At 51.1% G+C, this 19,373-nt stretch overlaps 2 protein-coding genes across 2 annotated transcripts in view; one reads left to right on the forward strand and one right to left on the reverse strand.

The window, feature by feature from the left end:
* Window positions 1-1,880, reverse strand: part of ciapin1 (cytokine induced apoptosis inhibitor 1) — a 65,941-nt gene extending 64,061 nt beyond the window's left edge. Inside the window, exon 1 of the mRNA XM_067978599.1 lies at window positions 1,792-1,880. The gene's annotated coding sequence lies outside the window, so the exon portion shown is untranslated. The remainder of the gene's footprint in view (window positions 1-1,791) is intronic.
* The window catches only part of coq9 (coenzyme Q9 homolog (S. cerevisiae)), a 70,001-nt gene that overhangs the window by 3,549 nt on the left and 47,079 nt on the right, over window positions 1-19,373 (forward strand). Inside the window, 2 exon segments of the mRNA XM_067978595.1 lie at window positions 11,477-11,603; window positions 17,347-17,485. Coding sequence (XP_067834696.1) covers window positions 11,477-11,603; window positions 17,347-17,485 — 266 coding nt within the window.

The raw sequence follows: 19,373 nt of genomic DNA on the forward strand, positions 1-19,373 counted from the left end.
TGAATGAGTGGAGGGGGGATAGAGGGAGGGAGGGGGGAATAGTGGAGAGGGGTGATAGAGGGGGAAGGAGGTAATATAAGGGAAGAAAGGGGAGGGAGTAATAAAATGGGGGTGGGAGAGGTGGGAATACAAGGGGAGAAAGTGGGGGGGGAATAGAGGACTGGAGGGGGTGTTAATGGACGGGGTCGGGCGGAATAATGGAGGGAGGAGAGGAGTAGGGGGATGGTCGCGCCTCCCCCTGATCGCGCCGGAGTTGAGCAGTGATGGTGTTTGCACAATGCTGTGGGATTGGCCCTTCTCTCCTTTATTGCTGTACTGGTCATGTGCATGTTCATAGAATCATCGAATGATACAGCACAGAAGGAGGCCATTCGGCCCATCATGTCTATGCCGGCACTTTGAAAGAGCTATTCAATTAGTCCCACTCCTCGGCTCTCTCCCGTAGCCCTGCAAATTTATCCCTTCAAGTATTTATCCGATTCCCTTTTTTAAGTTATTATTGAATCTGCTTCCATCGCCCGTTCAGGCAGTGAATTCAGATCATCACAACTCACTGAGTAAATTTTTTTCCTCATGTTGTCTCTGGCTCTTTTGCCAATTACATTAAATCTGTTTCCTCTGATTACTGACCCCTCTGCCAATGGGAACAATTTCTCCTTTTTTACTCTATCAAAACCCCTCATGATTTTGAAAACCTGTATTAAATCTCCCCTGAACCTTCTCTGTTCTAAGGAGAACAACCCCAGCTTCTCCAGTCTATCCACTTAACTGAAGTCCCTCATCCCAGGAATCATTCCAGTAAATCTCCTCCGCACTCTCTCGAAGACCTTCACATCCTTTCTAAAGTGTGGAGCCCAGAATTGAACACAATCCTCCATGACTGTTACGTGTCCGCCCATTCCACCAGCCTGTCTATATCCTCTTGAAGTCTATCACTATCCTCCTCACTGTTCACTACACTTCCAAGTTTTGTGTCATCTGCAAATTTTGAAATTGTGCCCTGTACACCCAAGTCCAAGTCATTAATATATATCAAGAAAAGCAGTGGTCCCAGCACCGACCCCTGGGAAACACCACTGTACACCTCCCTCCAGTCCGAAAAACAACTGTTCACCAGTACTCTCTGTTTCCTGTCACTTATCCAATTCTATATCCGTGCTCTCACTGCCCCTTTATCCTATTGGCTTCGATTTTGCTAATAACCATTATGTGGACTCAGTGAATGATCGCATCACAACCCAGTACAGCAGAGTTTACATTCCAGAGAACTGCCCTGTCCCCTCGCTGGGAGAGATCCCTGCTGTGTCACAGGCTTTGAACACGCCACAGATTCTCAGCCAAACAGTCCCCACCCCCCAGTCCCCACCCCCCAGTCGCCTCCCCCCAGTCGCCTCCCCCCAGTCGCCTCCCCCCAGTCGCCTCCCCCCAGTCGCCTCCCCCCAGTCGCCTCCCCCCAGTCGCCTCCCCCCAGTCGCCTCCCCCCAGTCGCCTCCCCCCCAGTCGCCTCCCCCCAGTCGCCTCCCCCCAGTCGCCTCCCCCCAGTCGCCTCCCCCAGTCGCCTCCCCCCAGTCGCCTCCCCCCAGTCGCCTCCCCCCAGCCGCGACCCCCACCCCAGACCGCCAGCAACGCCCATGTCCCATGAACAAATAAATTTTAAAAAAACCCCAGACAGTCCTCTCCCCCACCCCAGGACCGTCCTCCCCAGCATGCTCCCCCAACCCCCTCCCAGGCCGCTCCCCCCCCCCCCCAAACTAGCCCTGCTGTTATTACACTGACACCCCCGTTACTCACATCTGTTGACTTGTCCCCTGCATAATACCAGATCTCAACAGGCTCCTCAAACTTCCTAGAATATTCTGAGACATTTGTAAATGCTCATTGCCTGAGGCCAGTTCACAGTGTATCACAGTGAGCTTGGAAAGCCCCTGTTTTATCTGGTTTGTGTTGTTTCTGATAACACTGAGCGGGGAGTCTGTGCAGGGCATGACACAGCATGCTGAGGCCTTCCTATGATCCTGTACCCTGACGAGGCGAGGGTTAATCTCCTGTACAGAGCACAAAGTGACATTCAATGGCTTGATGAAGCTAAACATTGAAAAGGGAAGGAGAGTCCGAAGGTCGACCTAGAACATAAGAACATAAGAAATAGGAGCAGGAGTAGGCCAATCGGCCCCTCGAGCCTGCTCCGCCATTCAATAAGATCATGGCTGATCTGATCCCAACCTCAAATCGAAAGAACACAAGAAGTCGGAGCAGGACCCGGCCACACAGCCCCAAGGCCCTCTCCGCCACCCACAGGGCATTGACCGATCCGAACTCAGCTTCATGTCCAATTTCCTGCCCCGCTCCCCATAACCCCTAATTCCCTTTACTTCTAGAAAACTGTCTATTTCTGTTTTAAATTTATCTAATGATGTAGCTTCCACAGCTTCCTGGGGCAGCAAATTCCACAGACCTACCACCCTCTGAGTGAAGAAGTTTCTCCTCATCTCAGTTTTGAAAGAGCAGCCCCTTATTCTAAGATTATGCCTAGTTCTAGTTTCACCCATCCTTGGGAACATCTTTACCGCATCCACCCGATCAAGCCCCTTCACAATCTTATATGTTTCAATAAGATCGCCTCTCATTCTTCTGAACTCCAATGAGTAGAGTCCCAATCGACTCAACCTCTCCTCATATGTCCACCCCCTCATCCCCGGGATTAACCGAGTGAAACTTCTTTGTACTGCCTCGAGAGCAAGTATGTCTTTTCTTAAGTATGGAGACCAAAACTGTATGCAGTATTCCAGGTGCGGTCTCACCAATACCTTATATAACTGCAGCAATACCTCCTTGTTTTTATATTCTATCCCCCCGAGCAATAAAAGCCAACATTCCGTTGGCTTTCTTGATCACCTGCTTGCACCTGCAAACTAACTTTTTGATTTTCTTGCACTAGGACCCCCAGATCCCTTTGTACTGCAGTACTTTCCAGTCTCTCGCCATTAAGAAAATAACTTGCTCTCTGATTTTTCCTGCCAAAGTGCATAACCTCACATTTTCCAATATTATATTGCATCTGCCAAATCTCCGCCCACTCACCCAGCCTGTCTATATCCCCTTGTAGGTTTTTTATGTCCTCCTCACTCTCTACTTTCCCTCCCATCTTTGTATCATCTGCAAATTTTGATATGTTGCACTCGGTCCCCTCCTCCCAAATCGTTAATATAGATTGTAAAGAGTTGGGGACCCAGCACCGACCCCTGCGGAACACCACTGGCTCCTGGTTGCCAGTCCGAGAATGAACCATTTATCCCAACTCTCTGCCTCCTGTTCGATAACCAATCCTCCACCCATGCCAGAATATTACCCCAATCCCGTGATTTTTTATCTTAAGTAATAATCTTTTATGTGGCACCTTGTCGAATGCCTTCTGGAAGTCTAAATACACTACGTCCACTGGTTCCCCTTTATCCACCCTGTACGTTATATCGTCAAAGAACTCAAGCAAATTTGTCAGACATGACTTCCCCTTCGTAAAGCCATGCTGACTTTGTCCTATTAAATTATGTTTATCCAAACGTTCCGCTACTGTCTCCTTAATAATAGATTCCAAAATTTTACCCACCACAGATGTTAGGCTAACTGGTCTATAATTTCCAGCCTTCTGCCTACTGCCCTTTTTAAATAACGGTGTTACATTAGCAGTTTTCCAATCTGCCGGGACCTCTCCTGAGTCCAGGGAATTTTGGAAAACTATCACCAAAGCATCCACAATCCCTACTGCCACTTCCCTCAAGACCCTAGGATGGAAGCCATCAGGTCCAGGGGATTTATCCGCTTGAGTCCCATTAATTTACTGAGTACCAATTCCTTAGTGATTTTAATCGTATTTAGCTCCTCCCCCCTAGAGCCCCCTGTTTGTCCAGTGTTGGGATATTCTTAGTGTCCTCTACCGTAAAGACTGAAACAAAATATTTGTTCAGCATTTTTGCCATCTCCATGTTTCCCACCATTAATTTCCCGGTCTCATCCTCTAAGGGACCTATGTTTGCCTTAGCCACCCTTTTTCTTTTTATATAACTATAGAAACTCTTGCTATCTGTTTTTATATTTTTTGCTAATTTCTTTTCGTAATCTATCTTCCCTTTCTTAATCAATCCTTTAGTTACTTTTTGCTGTCTTTTGAAGACTTCCCAATCTTCTATCCTCCCACTAAGTTTGGCTACCTTACATGTCCTTGTTTTTAGTCGGATACTATCCTTGATTTCTTTACTTAGCCACGGATGGCTGTCATTTCTTTTACACCCTTTTTTCCTCAGTGGAATATATTTATTTTGAAAGTTGTAGAATAACTCCCTAAATGAACACCACTGCTCATGTACCGTCTTACCCTTTAATCTATTTTCCCAGTCCACTTTAATCAATTCCGCTCTCATACCATCATAGTCTCCTTTATTCAAGCTCAGTACGCTTGTTTGAGAATCAACCTTCTCACCCTCTAATTGGATATGGAATTCAACCATGTTATGGTCGCTCGTTCCAAGGGGATCCTTAACTCGGACATTATTAATTAATCCTGACTCATTACACAGGACCAGGTCCAAGGTTGCCTGCCCCCTTGTAGGATCAGTTACATACTGCTCAAGAAATCCATCCCTGATGCACTCAATGAACTCTTCCTCAAGGCTGCTCTGCCCAATTTGATTTGTCCAGTTAATATGATAGTTAAAATCCCCCATAATTATAGCTGTTCCCTTATTACATGCCCTGACTATTTCCTGATTAATACTTCTTCCAGCAGAGTTGCAACTATTAGGAGGCCTATATACTAAGCCCACTAGTGTTTTTTTCCCCTTATTATTCCTTATCTCTACCCAAACTGTTTCATTATCTTGATGCTTTGCCCCAATATCATTTATCTGTATTACAGTGATTCGATTCCTTCCTTTATTAACATAGCCACCCCACCTCCCCTTCCTTCCTGCCTGTCCTTCCTGATTGTTAAATATCCTGGCATATTTAATTCCCAGTCGTTGTCACCCTGCAGCCATGTTTCTGTAATGGCCACAAGATCATACCCATACGTAGTTATTTGTGCCATTAACTCGTCCATTTTATTACGAATGCTACGTGCATTCAGATAAAGAACTTTCAAATCTGTTTTGTGACGCTTAGTTCCTGCTTTTTCCTTTTTTAACACTTTACCTATTACTCCATACCTTCTGTCCCTTCCTGTTACGCTTTCCTCTCTCTCCCTGCTCAGGTTCCCAACCCCCTGCCACTTTAGTTTAAACCCTCCCCAACAGCACTAGCAAACACTCCTCCTAGGACAGCGGTCCCGGCCCTGCCCAGGTGCAGACCGTCCGGTTTGTACTGGTCCCACCTCCCCCAGAACCGTTTCCAGTGTCCCAGGAATTTGAATCCCTCCCCCTTGCACCATTCCTCTAGCCACGTATTCATTTGAAATATCCTCCTATTTCTACTCTGACTACCACGTGGCACTGGCAGCAATCCTGAGATTACTACCTTTGAGGTCCTATTTTTTAATTTACCTCCTAACTCCCTATATTCTGCTTTTAGGACCTCATCCCCTTTTTTACCTATATCGTTGGTGCCTATGTGCACCACGACAGCTGGATGTTCGCCCTCCCCCTCCAAAATGTTCTGTAGTTGCTCCGAGACGTCGTTGATCCTTGCACCAGGGAGGCAACACACCATCCTGGAGTCTCGGTTGCAGCCGCAGAAACGCCTGTCTATTCCCCTTACAATTGAGTCCCCTATCACTATAGCTCTGCCACTCTTTTTCCTCCCAGCCTGTGCAGCAGAGCCACCCGTGGTGCCAGGAAATTGGCTGCTGCTGCCTTCCCCTGATAAGTCATCCCCCCAACAGCATCCAAAGTGGCATATCTGTTTGAGAGGGGGATGGCCACAGGGGACCCCTGCACTACCTGCCTGCACCTCTTACTCTTCCTGGTGGTCACCCATTCACTTCCTGCCTGTATACCCTTTACCTGCGGTGTGACCAACTCGCTAAACGTGCTATCCACGAGTTTCTCTGCATCGCGGGTGCTCCACAGTGAGTCCACCCGCAGCTCCAGCTCCGAGATACGATCGGTCAGTAGCTGCAGGTGGACACACTTCCCGCACACATGGTCGGCAGGGACACTGGTAGTGTCCATGACTTCCCACATCTTGCAGGAGGGGCATATCACGGGTGCCAGGTCTGCTGCCATGACTTGCCTCAGCTTAGTTACCCCTTTTAAATTACGTTGAAATTAGAAAATGTTAACTATACTAGGGACCTAGGTTCACTAAGAAAAACCACGACCTGCTATAAAACCTGCAGACCTTCCCTTTCTTATTACTTTACTTACAGTAAAATGGTAGAAATACTCACCTGAACCTACTCACCAATCAGCTGCCTCCCCTGTGCCGCGTCACTTTCTGACTGGTGACGTCACCCCGAACTGCCGCTGGTCTCAGAGTCTCGCTCTCAGAGTAAGCTCTGGTCTCGCTCTCTCCGCGCTGTGTATATCCCCGCTCTGGTCTCACTCTCTCCGCACTGTTTATATCCCCGCTCTGGTCTCACTCTCTCCCGCCGCTCACCGACTGAACTCTCACTCTCTCCGCGCTGTTTATATCCCCGCTCTGGTCTCGCTCTCTCCGCGCTGTTTATATCCCCGCTCTGGTCTCGCTCTCTCCCGCTCACCGACTGAACTCTCGCTCTCTCCGCGCTGTTTATATCCCTGCTCTGGTCTCGCTCTTTACCGCCGCTCACCGACTGAACTCTCTCTCCGTGCTGTTGAGATCCCCTCTCTGGTCTCGGTCTCTCCCGCCGCTCACCGACTGAACTCTCGCTCTCTCCGCGCTGTTTATATCCCCGCTCTGGTCTCACTCTCTCCCGCCGCTCACCGACTGAACTCTCGCTCCCTCCGCGCTGTTTATATCCCCGCTCTGGTCTCACTCTCTCCCGCCGCTCACCGACTGAACTCTCGCTCTCTCCGCGCTGTTTATATCCCCGCTCTGGTCTCGCTCTCTCCCGCCGCTCACCGACTGAACTCTCGCTCTCTCCGCGCTGTTTATATCCCCGCTCTGGTCTCGCTCTCTCCCGCCGCTCACCGACTGAACTCTCACTCTCTCCGCGCTGTTTATATCCCCGCTCTGGTCTCACTCTCTCCCGCCGCTCACCGACTGAACTCTCACTCTCTCCGCACTGTTTATATCCCCGCTCTGGGCTCACTCTCTCCCCACTCACCGACTGAACTCTCACTCTCTCCGCGCTGTTTATATCCCCGCTCTGGTCTCACTCTCTCCCGCTCACCGACTGAACTCTCGCTCTCTCCGCGCTGTTTATATCCCCGCTCTGGTCTCACTCTCTCCCGCCGCTCACCGACTGAACTCTCACTCTCTCCGCGCTGTTTATATCCCCGCTCTGGTCTCACTCTCTCCCGCTCACCGACTGAACTCCCGCTCTCTCCGCGCTGTTTATATCCCCGCTCTGGTCTCACTCTTTACCGCTCACCGACTGAACTCTCACTCTCTCCGCGCTGTTTATATCCCCGCTCTGGTCTCACTCTCTCCCGCTTACCGACTGAACTCTCGCTCTCTCCGCGCTGTTTATATCCCCGCTCTGGTCTCACTCTCTCCCGCCGCTCACCGACTGAACTCTCACTCTCTCCGCGCTGTTTATATCCCCGCTCTGGTCTCACTCTCTCCCGCCGCTCACCGACTGAACTCCCGCTCTCTCCGCGCTGTTTATATCCCCGCTCTGGTCTCGCTCTCTCCGCACTGTTTATATCCCCGCTCTGGTCTCACTCTCTCCCGCCGCTCACCGACTGAACTCCCGCTCTCTCCGCGCTGTTTGTATCCCCGCTCTGGTCTCACTCTCTCCCGCCGCTCACCGACTGAACTCTCACTCTCTCCGCGCTGTTTATATCCCCGCTCTGGTCTCACTCTCTCCCGCTCACCGACTGAACTCCCGCTCTCTCCGCGCTGTTTATATCCCCGCTCTGGTCTCACTCTCTCCCGCTCACCGACTGAACTCCCGCTCTCTCCGCGCTGTTTTTATCCCCGCTCTGGTCTCACTCTCTCCCGCCGCTCACCGACTGAACTCTCACTCTCTCCGCGCTGTTTATATCCCCGCTCTGGTCTCTCTCTCTCCCGCCGCTCACCGACTGAACTCTCACTCTCTCCCGCCGCTCACCGACTGAACTCTCGCTCTCTCCGCGCTGTTTATATCCCCGCTCTGGTCTCACTCTCTCCCCCCGCTCACCGACTGAACTCTCGCTCTCTCCGCGCTGTTTATATCCCCGCTCTGGTCTCGCTCTCTTCCCCCTGTTCACCGACCTCTCCTGAAGTTTCTCTTTGAAAGAATTCTGTAACAGAAGTGACAGGGATTCCAATATTTTCTTTCATTGTAACGCAGCTGGTGGTCTGTCCCCTCTCACTGACTGGATTTCTAACCAAGCAGAAATGAACATCACCAACCCCTAATAAAACATGTCTCAGCGATTAGAGGGAGCTTTACTCTGTGACTGGAATGGCAGGGGGATGGGAACCTGAGCAGGGAGACAGAGGAGGGGGAAACAAAAGACAGAAAGGGAAGAAGCAATAGTGGAAGGTAGAGAAAACAAGGGTGAAAAACAAATAGGGCCAGAGTGCAAAATAAAACTAAGATGACTAGCAATCTTAAAAAGGCAAGTCTAAAGGCATTGTGTCTTAATGCGCAGAGCATTCGGAATGAGGTAGATGAATTAACAGCGCAGATAGATATTAGCGGGAATGATATAGTTGCGATTATGGAAACATGGCTGCAGGGTGACCAAGGATGGGAACTGAACATCCAGGGATAGTCAATATTTAGGAAGGACAGGCAAAAAGGGAAAGGAGGTGGGGTAGCACTGTTAGTAAAGGAGGAAATCAATGCAATAGTGAGGAAGGATATTGGCTCGGAAAATCACAGTGTGAAATCTGTATGGGTGGAGCTAGAAACACCAAGGAGCAGAAAACATTGGTGGGGGTTGTCTATAGGCCCCCAAACAGTAGTGGAGATGTAGGGGAGGGCATTAAACAGGAAATTAGAGACACATGCAAGAAGGGTACAACTATAGTCACGGGTGACTTTAATCTACACATAGATTGGTCAAACCAAATTAGCAATAATACTGTGGGGGAGGAATTCCTGGATTGTGTACGTGATGGTTTTCTGGACCAATACGTTGAGAAACCAACTGGAGAACAGGCGATCCTAGACTGGGTATTGTGCAATGAGAAAGGATTAATTAACAATCTTGTTGTGCGGGGTCCCATAGGGAAGAGCGACCATAACATGATAGAATTCCTCATTAAGATGGAGAGTGAAGTAGTTGAATCCGAAACTAGGGTCCTGAATCTAAATAAAGGAAATTACGAAAGTATGAGGTGTGAGTTGGCGAGGATAGATTGGGGAACTTTACTAAAAGGGATGACGGTGGATAGGCAATGGCTAATATTTAAAGAACATGTGCAGGAATTACAACAATTATTAATTCCTGTCTGGTGCAAAAATGAAACAGGAAAGGTGGCTCAACCGTGGCTTACAAAAGAAATTAGGGATAGTATTAGATCCAAAGAGGAGACATATAAAATTGCCAGAAAAAGCAGCAAGCCTGAGGATTGGGAGCAGTTCAGAATTCAGCAAAGGACAAAGAGATTGATTAAGAGGGGAAAAATAGAGTATGAGAGTAAACTAGCAGGGAACATAAAAACTGACTGTAAAAGCTTCCATAAATATGTCAAGAGAAAAAGATTAGTGAAGACAAATGTAGGTCCCTTACAGTCAGAAATGGGGGAAATTATAATGGGGAACAAAGAAATGGCAGAACAATTAAACACATACTTTGGTTCTGTCTTCACAAAGGAGGACACAAATAACCTCCCAGAAAGGAGGGAGAGAAAAAACAGGGAATTACAGACCAGTTAGCCTAACATCAGTAGTGGGGAAAATGCTCGAGTCTATTATAAAAGATGTGATAACAGAACACTTGGAGGGCATTAATGGGATTGGACAAAATCAGCATGGGTTTATGAAAGGGAAATCATGCTTAACAAATCTACTGGAGTTTTTTGAGGATGTAACTAGTAGAATAGATAAGGGAGAACCAGTGAATGTGGTGTATTTGGATTTTCACAAGGCTTTTGATAAAGTCCCACACAAGAGGTTAATGTGCAAAATTAAAGCACATGGGATTGGGGGAATATACTGGCATGGATTGAGAATTGGTTGACAGACAGGAAACAGAGAGTAGGAATAAACAGGTCTTTTTCAGGGTGGCAGGCAGTGACTCGTGGGGTACCTCAGGGATCAGTGCTTGGGCCCCAGCTATTCACAATATATATCAATGATTTGGATGAGGGAACGGAATGTAACATTTCCAAGTTTGCAGATGACACAAAGCTGGGGTGGAATGTGAGCTGTGAGGAGGATGCAAAGAGGCTCCAATGTGACTTAGACAAGTTGGGTGAGTGGGTAAGAACATGGCAGATGCAGTATAACGTGGATAAATGTGAGGTTATCCACTTTGGTTGTAAAAACAGAGACAGAATGTCATCTGAATGGTGATAGATTGGGAAAAGGGGAGGTGCAACGAGACCTGGGTGTCCTTGTACACCAGTCGCTGAAAGCGAGCATTCAGGTGCAGCAAGCAGTTAGGAAGGCGAGTGCTATGTTGGCCTTCATTGCAAGAGGATTTGAGTACAGGAGCAGGGATGTCTCACTGCAGTTGTACAGGGCCTTGGTGAGACCACATCTGGAGTATTGTGTGCAGTTTTGGTCTCCTTATCTGAGGAAGGATGTCCTTGCCATGGAGGGAGTGCAACGAAGGTTACCAGACTGATTCCTGGGATGGCAGGACTGACGTATGAGGAGAGATTGGGTCGACTAGGCCTATATTCACTCGAGTTTAGAAGAATGAGAGGTGATCTCATCGAAACATATAAAATTCTAACAGGACTAGAGGATGTTCCCGATGGCTGGGGAGTCCAGAACCAGGGGTCACAATCTCAGGATACGGGGTATGCCATTTAGAACCGAGATGAAGAGAAATTTCTTCACTCAGAGGGTGGTGAACTTGTGGAATTCTCTACCACAGGAGGCAGTGGAGGCCAAGTCATTAGATGTATTCAAGAAGGAGATAGATATATTTCTTAATGCTAAAGGGATCAAGGGATATGGGGAAAAAGCGGGAACAGGGTACTGAGTTGGACGATCATTTTGAATGGCAGAGCAGGCCCGAAGGGCTGAATGGCCTACTCTTGCTCTTACTATATTTCTGTGTCTAACCCATGCTGTACCCTGGGAATGTTTGATGGGACAGTGTAGAGGGAGCTTTACTCTGTATCTGACCCGTGCTGTACCTGCCCTGGGAGTGTTTGATGGGACAGTGTAGCGGTTAATGTTTTTTAAGTTTTTTTTTGATTGGATGGGATATCTAAAGCCCTTTTTCTCTCCCACCAGCCGGTCTGTGCTCCCGTGATGGGGTGCGTCGGGCACTGCGAACATCAGAGTACTTGAGAAGGGTCGGTGAGGAGCAGCACCCCGGGAACTCTCCGAGGAATGCAGCAGCCCAGGACCCCTACTCCAGGTACAGTCAGCTGCCCTGAGCCCAGTGCAGTGCAGTGGAGCAGCTCCATCATTCACAATGTTGTGGAGGGTTTGGGTCCATGACATTAAAAGCAGCAGGTCGATATGGCCATAAGAAAAGTTAATGGGTTTTCTAGCAAATGTAGCTTATAAAAGTTGAGATCCTTAAGAACCGGAGGGAAGATGAGGAGAAACCTTTTTACTCAGGCAGTTCTGATCTGGAATTCACTGCCTGAAAGGGCGGTGGAAGCAGATTCAATAATAACTTTCAAAAGGGAATTGGATAAATATTTGAAGGGGAAAAATTTACAAGGCAACGGGGAAAGAGCAGGGGGAGTGGGACAAGCACAATGGCCAGAATGGCCTTCTGTGCTATGTAACGGTGAATCTATATAAAACCTCAGTAACACCAGTTGGAGGACTGTGTGCAGTTTTGGGCTCTATACTTTGGGAAAGAAAGATGTTAAGGCAATAGAGAGGGTGCAGAGCAGATTCACTGGTTCAAGGAAATACAAAACCAGTAATAACAACTCCCGTTTATACAGCGTTTACTGCAATAAAACATCCCAAGGCACTTCACAGGAGTGATTATCAAACAAAATTTCACATCGAGCCACATAAGGAGATATAAGGACAGATAGAATCATAGAAAGGTTACAGCACGGAAGGAGGCCATTCGGCCCGTTGAGTCTGTGCTGGTTCTATGGAAGAGCATAGAACCAGTTCCCTTTTGAGGGCCATGATTGAATCTGCCTCCACCACCCCCTCGGGCAGTGCATCCAGATCATAACCACTCGCTCTGTAAAAAAGTTTCTCCCCATGTCACCTTTGGATCTTTTGCCAATCGCCTTAAATCTATGACCTCTGGTCCTTGACCTTTCCACCAATGGGAACAGTTTCTCTCTATCTACTCTGTCTAGACCCTTCATGATTTTGAACACCTCGATCAAATCTCCTCTCAACCTTCTCTGTTCCAAGGAGAACAACCCCAGCTTCTCCAGTCTATCCATGTAACTAAAGTCCCTCATCCCTGGAATCAATCTAGTAAATCTCTTCTGCACCCTCTCTAAGGCCTTCACATCTTTCCGAAAGTGCGGTGCCCAGAACTGGACACAATACTCAGTTGTGGCCGAACCAGTGTTCTATAAAGGTTCATCATAACTTCCTTACTTTTGTACTCTATGCCTCTATTTATAAAGCCCAGGATCCCGTATGCTTTTTTAACCACTTTCTCAACCTGTCCTGCCACCTTCAGTGATTTGTGAACATATACCTCCAGATCTCTCTGTTCCTGTATCCCTTTTAGAATTGTGCCCTCGAGTTTATATTGCCTCTCCTCGTTCTTCCTGCCCAATCTTTGACTCCAATTTACTCGGGCCAGGTCCGTTCTCAACCCACTGAAACTGGCCCTCCTCCAACTGAGTATTTTTACCCTAGATTGTTCCTTGTCCTTTTCCAGAACTAATCTAAACCTTATGATATTATGATCACTGTTCCCTAAATGTTCCCCACTGACACTTGCCCCACTTGACCCACCTCATTCCCCAGGACCAGATCCAGCAATGCCTCCTTCCTCACTGGGCCCGAAACGTACTGGTCAAGAAAGTTATCCTGAACACACTTCAGAAATTCCTCCCCCTCTCTGCCCTTTACACTATTACTATCCCAGTCTATATTAGGATGGTTGAAATCCCCAGTTATCACTACTCTATAGTTCTTGCACCTCTCTGTAATTTCCCTGCAAATTTGCTCCTCGATCTCCTTCCCACTAGTTGGTGGCCTATAGAATACACCCAGTAGTGTAATGGCACCTCTATTGTTTCTGAACTCTCAGCAAATAGATTCTGTCCTTGACCCCTCCAGGACATCCTCTCTCTCCAGCACTGCAATATTCTCCTTAATCAATACTGCCACCCCCACCCTCCTTTCTTCCCTTCCCGATCTTTCCTGAACACCTTGTATCCAGGAATATTTAGTACCCAATCCTGCCCTTTTTTGAGCCCGGTCTCCGTTATCGCCATGACATCATATTCCCATGTGACTATTTGTGCCTGGTGCTCACCGACCTTGTTTCCCAGGCTTCGTGTGTTTACACACATGCACTGGAAACCAGTCTTAGACTTTCTTGTTCTCTCTCTTAGTCTGACCCCACCTAACACTGTATTATTTCTTACTCTAGTGCTATCTGTCTCTCCCAATCCTTTGTTCCCCTTGTTTCTCTTTTCTAATGCTACATCCTGGTGCCCATCCCCCGCCAAATTAGTTTAACCCCTCCCCCACAGCACGAGTGAACCTCCCCGCGAGGACATTGGTCCCAGCTCTGTCGATGTACAACCCGCCCGGCCTGTACATGTCCCACCTCCCCCAGAACCGGTCCCAATGCCCCAGGAATCTAAAGCCCTCCCTCCTGCACCATCTCTCCAGCCACGCACTCATCTACTCCATCCTCCTATTTCTATACTCACGAGCGCGTGGCACTGGGAGTAATCCGGGGATTACTACCTTTTCAACCTTTTCCTAGCTCCCTAAAATCTGCCTGCAGGACCTCATCCCTCTTTCTACCTATGTCGTTGGTACCGATATGGACCAGGACCTCTGGCTGTTCACCTTCCCCCCTCAGAATGTTCTGCAGATGACCTGAAACTTGGTCAAAGAGCTAGGATTTACGGAGCATCTTAAAGGAGGTGGAGAGGTTTAGGGAGGGAATTCCAGAGCTTAGGGCCTACGCAGCTGAAGGCACGGCCGTCAATGGGTGATTAAAATCTGAACAAAGAGGTGGGAAAATTGGGTCTGCTTGTGTTAGAATCGATGAGATTATGGGGCGACCGGACGGAGGGGGTTATGGGGTGATTGGACGGAGGGGGTTATGGGGCGACCGGACGGAGGGGGTTATGGGGCGACTGGACGGAGGGGGTTATGGGGCGACTGGACGGAGGGGGTTATGGGGTGATTGGACGGAGGGGGTTATGGGGTGATTGGACGGAGGGGGTTATGGGGCGATTGGACGGAGGGGGTTATGGGGCGATTGGACGGAGGGGGTTATGGGGCGACCGGACGGAGGGGGTTATGGGGCGACCGGACGGAGGGGGTTATGGGGCGACCGGACGGAGGGGGTTATGGGGCGACCGGACGGAGGGGGTTATGGGGTGATTGGACGGAGGGGGTTATGGGGTGATTGGACGGAGGGGGTTATGGGGTGATTGGACGGAGGGGGTTATGGGGTGATTGGACGGAGGGGGTTATGGGGTGATTGGACGGAGGGGGTTATGGGGTGATTGGACGGAGGGGGTTATGGGGCGACCGGGCGGAAGGGGTTATGAGGCGATTGGACGGAGGGGGTTATGGGGCGATCGGACGGAGGGGGTTATGGGGCGATCGGACGGAGGGGGTTATGGGGTGATTGGACGGAGGGGGTTATGGGGTGATTGGACGGAGGGGGTTATGGGGCGACCGGACGGAGGGGGTTATGGGGTGATTGGACGGAGGGGGTTATGGGGTGATTGGACGGAGGGGGGTTATGGGGTGATTGGACGGAGGGGGTTATGGGGCGATTGGACGGAGGGGGTTATGGGGCGATTGGACGGAGGGGGTTATGGGGCGATTGGACGGAGGGGGTTATGGGGCGACCGGACGGAGGGGGTTATGGGGCGACCGGATGGAGGGGGTTATGGGGCGATTGGACGGAGGGGGTTATGGGGCGATCGGACGGAGGGGGTTATGGGGTGATTGGACGGAGGGGGTTATGGGGTGATTGGACGGAGGGGGTTATGGGGTGATTGGACGGAGGGGGTTATGGGGTGATTGGACGGAGGGGGTTATGGGGTGATTGGACGGAGGGGGTTATGGGGTGATTGGACGGAGGGGGTTATGGGGTGATTGGACGGAGGGGGTTATGGGGCGACAGGACGGAGGGGGTTATGGGGCGATTGGACGGAGGGGGTTATGGGGCGATTGGACGGAGGGGGTTATGGGGCGATTGGACGGAGGGGGTTATGGGGCGACCGGACGGAGGGGGTTATGGGGCGACCGGATGGAGGGGGTTATGGGGCGATTGGACGGAGGGGGTTATGGGGCGATCGGACGGAGGGGGTTATGGGGTGATTGGACGGAGGGGGTTATGGGGTGATTGGACGGAGGGGGTTATGGGGTGATTGGACGGAGGGGGTTATGGGGTGATTGGACGGAGGGGGTTATGGGGTGATTGGACGGAGGGGTTATGGGGTGATTGGACGGAGGGGGTTATGGGGCGACCGGACGGAGGGGGTTATGGGGCGATCGGACGGAGGGGGTTATGGGGCGATCGGACGGAGGGGGTTATGGGGTGATTGGACGGAGGGGGTTATGGGGCGATTGGACGGAGGGGGTTATGGGGCGATTGGACGGAGGGGGTTATGGGGCGACCGGACATAGACACAAGATTAAATGTAAGTGATTTAGGACAGAGAGCGGGAGAACCCTTTTTACAGAGGGTTGTGATGATGTGGAATGTACTACGGGAGTTAGTGATTGGAGCAGAGACCCTGTCAACATTTAAGAGTAGGTTAGAGAGGTGGTTGAAGGAAAGGGGGATAAAGGGATCGGGGAACGGGGATGGGGATACTGCTTGTATGGGGGGTAAACGCCAGCATGGACAGGTTGGGCCCAACGGCCTGTTTCTCTCCTGTAATTGCTATGTAATTTTCACTGTGTGCGCTGGGTTAGGTCGTGTCAGCTGGTCTGAGCTGGGGCTGGAGCTGGAGTGCTCCCACCGGCTTCTCGGTGCGGGCGGGGTTGGAAATCAGGCAGGGTTCCTGCCCCTGATCCCCATACAAAGACTCCTGCTGGAAAGTTTGTGCATCTGTCTGTGCGCAGTTGTGCAAGTGCGTGTGCAGATGAGTCGAGTGAGGGCCATGATGGCCCCTATGGTTGAATATCCTGCCGTCCCGATGGAACCTGTAACACAGCACGAATTCATACCTCAAGCAGAGATTGGAGGGGGTGGGGGTGGGGGTGGGATTGAGAAGAGGGAGAGTGCTGGGCACTGAGTGAGGAGTTACTGTGACCATCAGTCCCAGTCCCCACTGAGACTCACCGCCCTGGGTCACATCTCAAGCATGATCACTCAGGTGTATATATCATTCTAATATATGTACAGTGTGCCCGGGGGGGACGGGAGAGAGAGTCTGCCCGGCAGGGTTGGGGGGGGTAATGGGTGTGCCTGGCAGAGAGTGGTGGGAGTCGAGTGGGTGGGTGGGTGAAGAGGGTGTGCCCGGCAGGGTGGGTGGGTGAAGAGGGTGTGCCCGGCAGGGTGGGTGGGTGAAGAGGGTGTGCCCGGCAGGGTGGGTGGGTGAAGAGGGTGTGCCCGGCAGGGTGGGTGGGTGAAGAGGGTGTGCCCGGCAGGGTGGGTGGGTGAAGAGAGTGTGCCCGGCAGGGTGGGTGGGTGAAGAGGGTGTGCCCGGCAGGGTGGGTGGGTGAAGAGGGTGTGCCCGGCAGAGAGTGGTGGGAGTCGAGTGGGTGGGTGGGTGAAGAGGGTGTGCCCGGCAGGGTGGGTGGGTGAAGAGAGTGTGCCCGGCAGGGTGGGTGGGTGAAGAGGGTGTGCCCGGGTAGGGGGTGCGTTCCTACACTCAGTGTTCCCCAGGTGTTGTACACTGTGTCAGCTGGAAGTTGGTGTGACTCTCTCCCTCCCCTCTCCCTCCCCTGGCGTTTTATCAGATGTGACAGAGGCACTGTGTGCATTTCTTACAGTTCCATTCACCTTTTTGTAGCAGTCATTCAGATCAGAGCAGGGAGAGAGCAGAGGGCTTCGAATCTGAGGAGCAGCTCAGGCAACAGCTCCTTTCTGCGGCCCTGGAATTTGTCCCCAAGTTTGGCTGGTCAGTGGAGGCCATCGCAGAAGGAGCCAAGGTAAACCACCTGTTCATATCTGTGACATATTAAAAAAACTCACGTCTGTGCACACGTCCAGTCTACTAAACCTTGCTTCTTGTTGGCGTGCATCGTCACACTTCATTCCGTTATAAATTCCTCTGTCCGCATTTATAATGGGAACCGTCTATGTAAACATGTCACGTTGTAAATGGGCCCTCCCACCACTGCTCATGCTCTCGCACTCCACTTTTACATCTTCCTCTACACTGTCCCGTCAGACACTCTCAGGGCAGGTACAGCACGGGTTAGATACAGGGCGGGGGGGCGGAGCGAAGGGGGGGGCGGGGGGGGCGGAGCGAAGGGGGGGGCGGGGGGGGCGGAGCGAAGGGGGGGGCGGGGGGGGCGGAGCGAAGGGGGGGGCGGGGGGGGCGGAGCGAAGGGGGGGGGCGGGGGGGGCGGAGCGAAGGGGGGGCGGGGGGGGCGGAGCGACGGGGGGGCGCGGGGGGCGGGGGCGGGGGGCGGCGGGGGGGCGGAGCGACGGGGGGGGCGGAGCGACGGGGGGGGCGGAGCGACGGGGGGGGCGGAGCGACGGGGGGGGCGGAGCGACGGGGGGGGCGGGGGCGACGGGGTGGGGCGGGGCGACGGGGGGGCGGAGCAATGGGGGGGCGGAGTGATGCGGGTAGAATCATTGAAAATTTAAGGCACAGAAGGAGGCCATTCGGCCCATCGTGTCCACACCGGCTGAGAAACGAGCCACACAGCCTAATCCCACTTTTGATCTGTAGCCCTGTAGGTTACGGCTCTTCAGGTGCACATCCAGGCATTTTTTAAATGAGTTGAGTGTTTCTGCCTCTCCCACCCTCTCAGGCAGTGAGTTCCAGACCCCCACCACCCTCTGGGTGAAAAAACCTTTCCTCATTTCCACTCTAATCCTTCTACCAATCACTTTAAATCTATGCCCCCTGGTTATTGACCTCTCCGCTCCAAAATTATGAGGGGCCTAGATGTACACCAGAATTAAATCTCCCCTCAGCCTCCTCTGTTCCAAAGAGAACAACCCCAGCCTATCCGATCTCTCCTCATAGCTAAAATTCTCCAGTCCTGGCAACATCCTCGTAAATCTCCTCTGTACTCTCTCTAGTGCAATCACATCTTCCCTGTAATGTGGTGACCAGAACTGTACACAGTACTCAAGCTGTGGCCTAACGAGTGTTTTATACAGTTCCAGCATAACCTCCCTGCTCTTATATTCTATGCCTCGGCTAATAAAGGAAAGTATCCTGTTTGCCTTTTTAACCACGTTATCTACCTGTCCTGCTACCTTCAGGGATCTGTGGACATGCACTCCAAGGTCTCTCTCTTCCTCTACACCTCTCAGTATCCTCCCATTTATTGTGTATTCCCTTGCCTTGTTTGCTCTCCCCAAATGCATCACCTCACACTTCTCTGGATTGAATTCCATTTGCCACTTTTCTGCCCACCTGACCAGTCCATTGATATCTTCCTGCAGTCTACAGCTTTCCTCCTCACTATCAACCACACGGCCTATCTTTGTATCATCTGCAAATTTCTTAATTGTGCCTCATGTTTAAGTCCAAATCATTGATATATATCACAAAAAGCCCTGAAGAACCCCACTGGAAACAGCCTTCCAGTCGCAAAAACACCCGTCCACCATTACCCACTGCTTCCTGTCACTGAGTCATTTCTGGATCCAATTTGCCACTTTCCCTTTGATCCCATGGGCTTTTACTTTTTTGACCAGTCTGCCAAGTGGAGGCGGAGTGATGGGGGACAGATTGATGGGGTGGATACAGGTGTGGGGGGGGGAATGGAGTGACAGGGGAGTGGGGGGGGATGGAGTGACAGGGGAGTTGGGGGGGGGTGGAGTGGGGGGGGGGATGGAGTGACGGGGGATGGAGTG

Source organism: Heptranchias perlo, unplaced genomic scaffold, assembly GCF_035084215.1.
Source record: "Heptranchias perlo isolate sHepPer1 unplaced genomic scaffold, sHepPer1.hap1 HAP1_SCAFFOLD_324, whole genome shotgun sequence".
Classification (NCBI taxonomy): Eukaryota; Metazoa; Chordata; class Chondrichthyes; order Hexanchiformes; family Hexanchidae; genus Heptranchias; species Heptranchias perlo.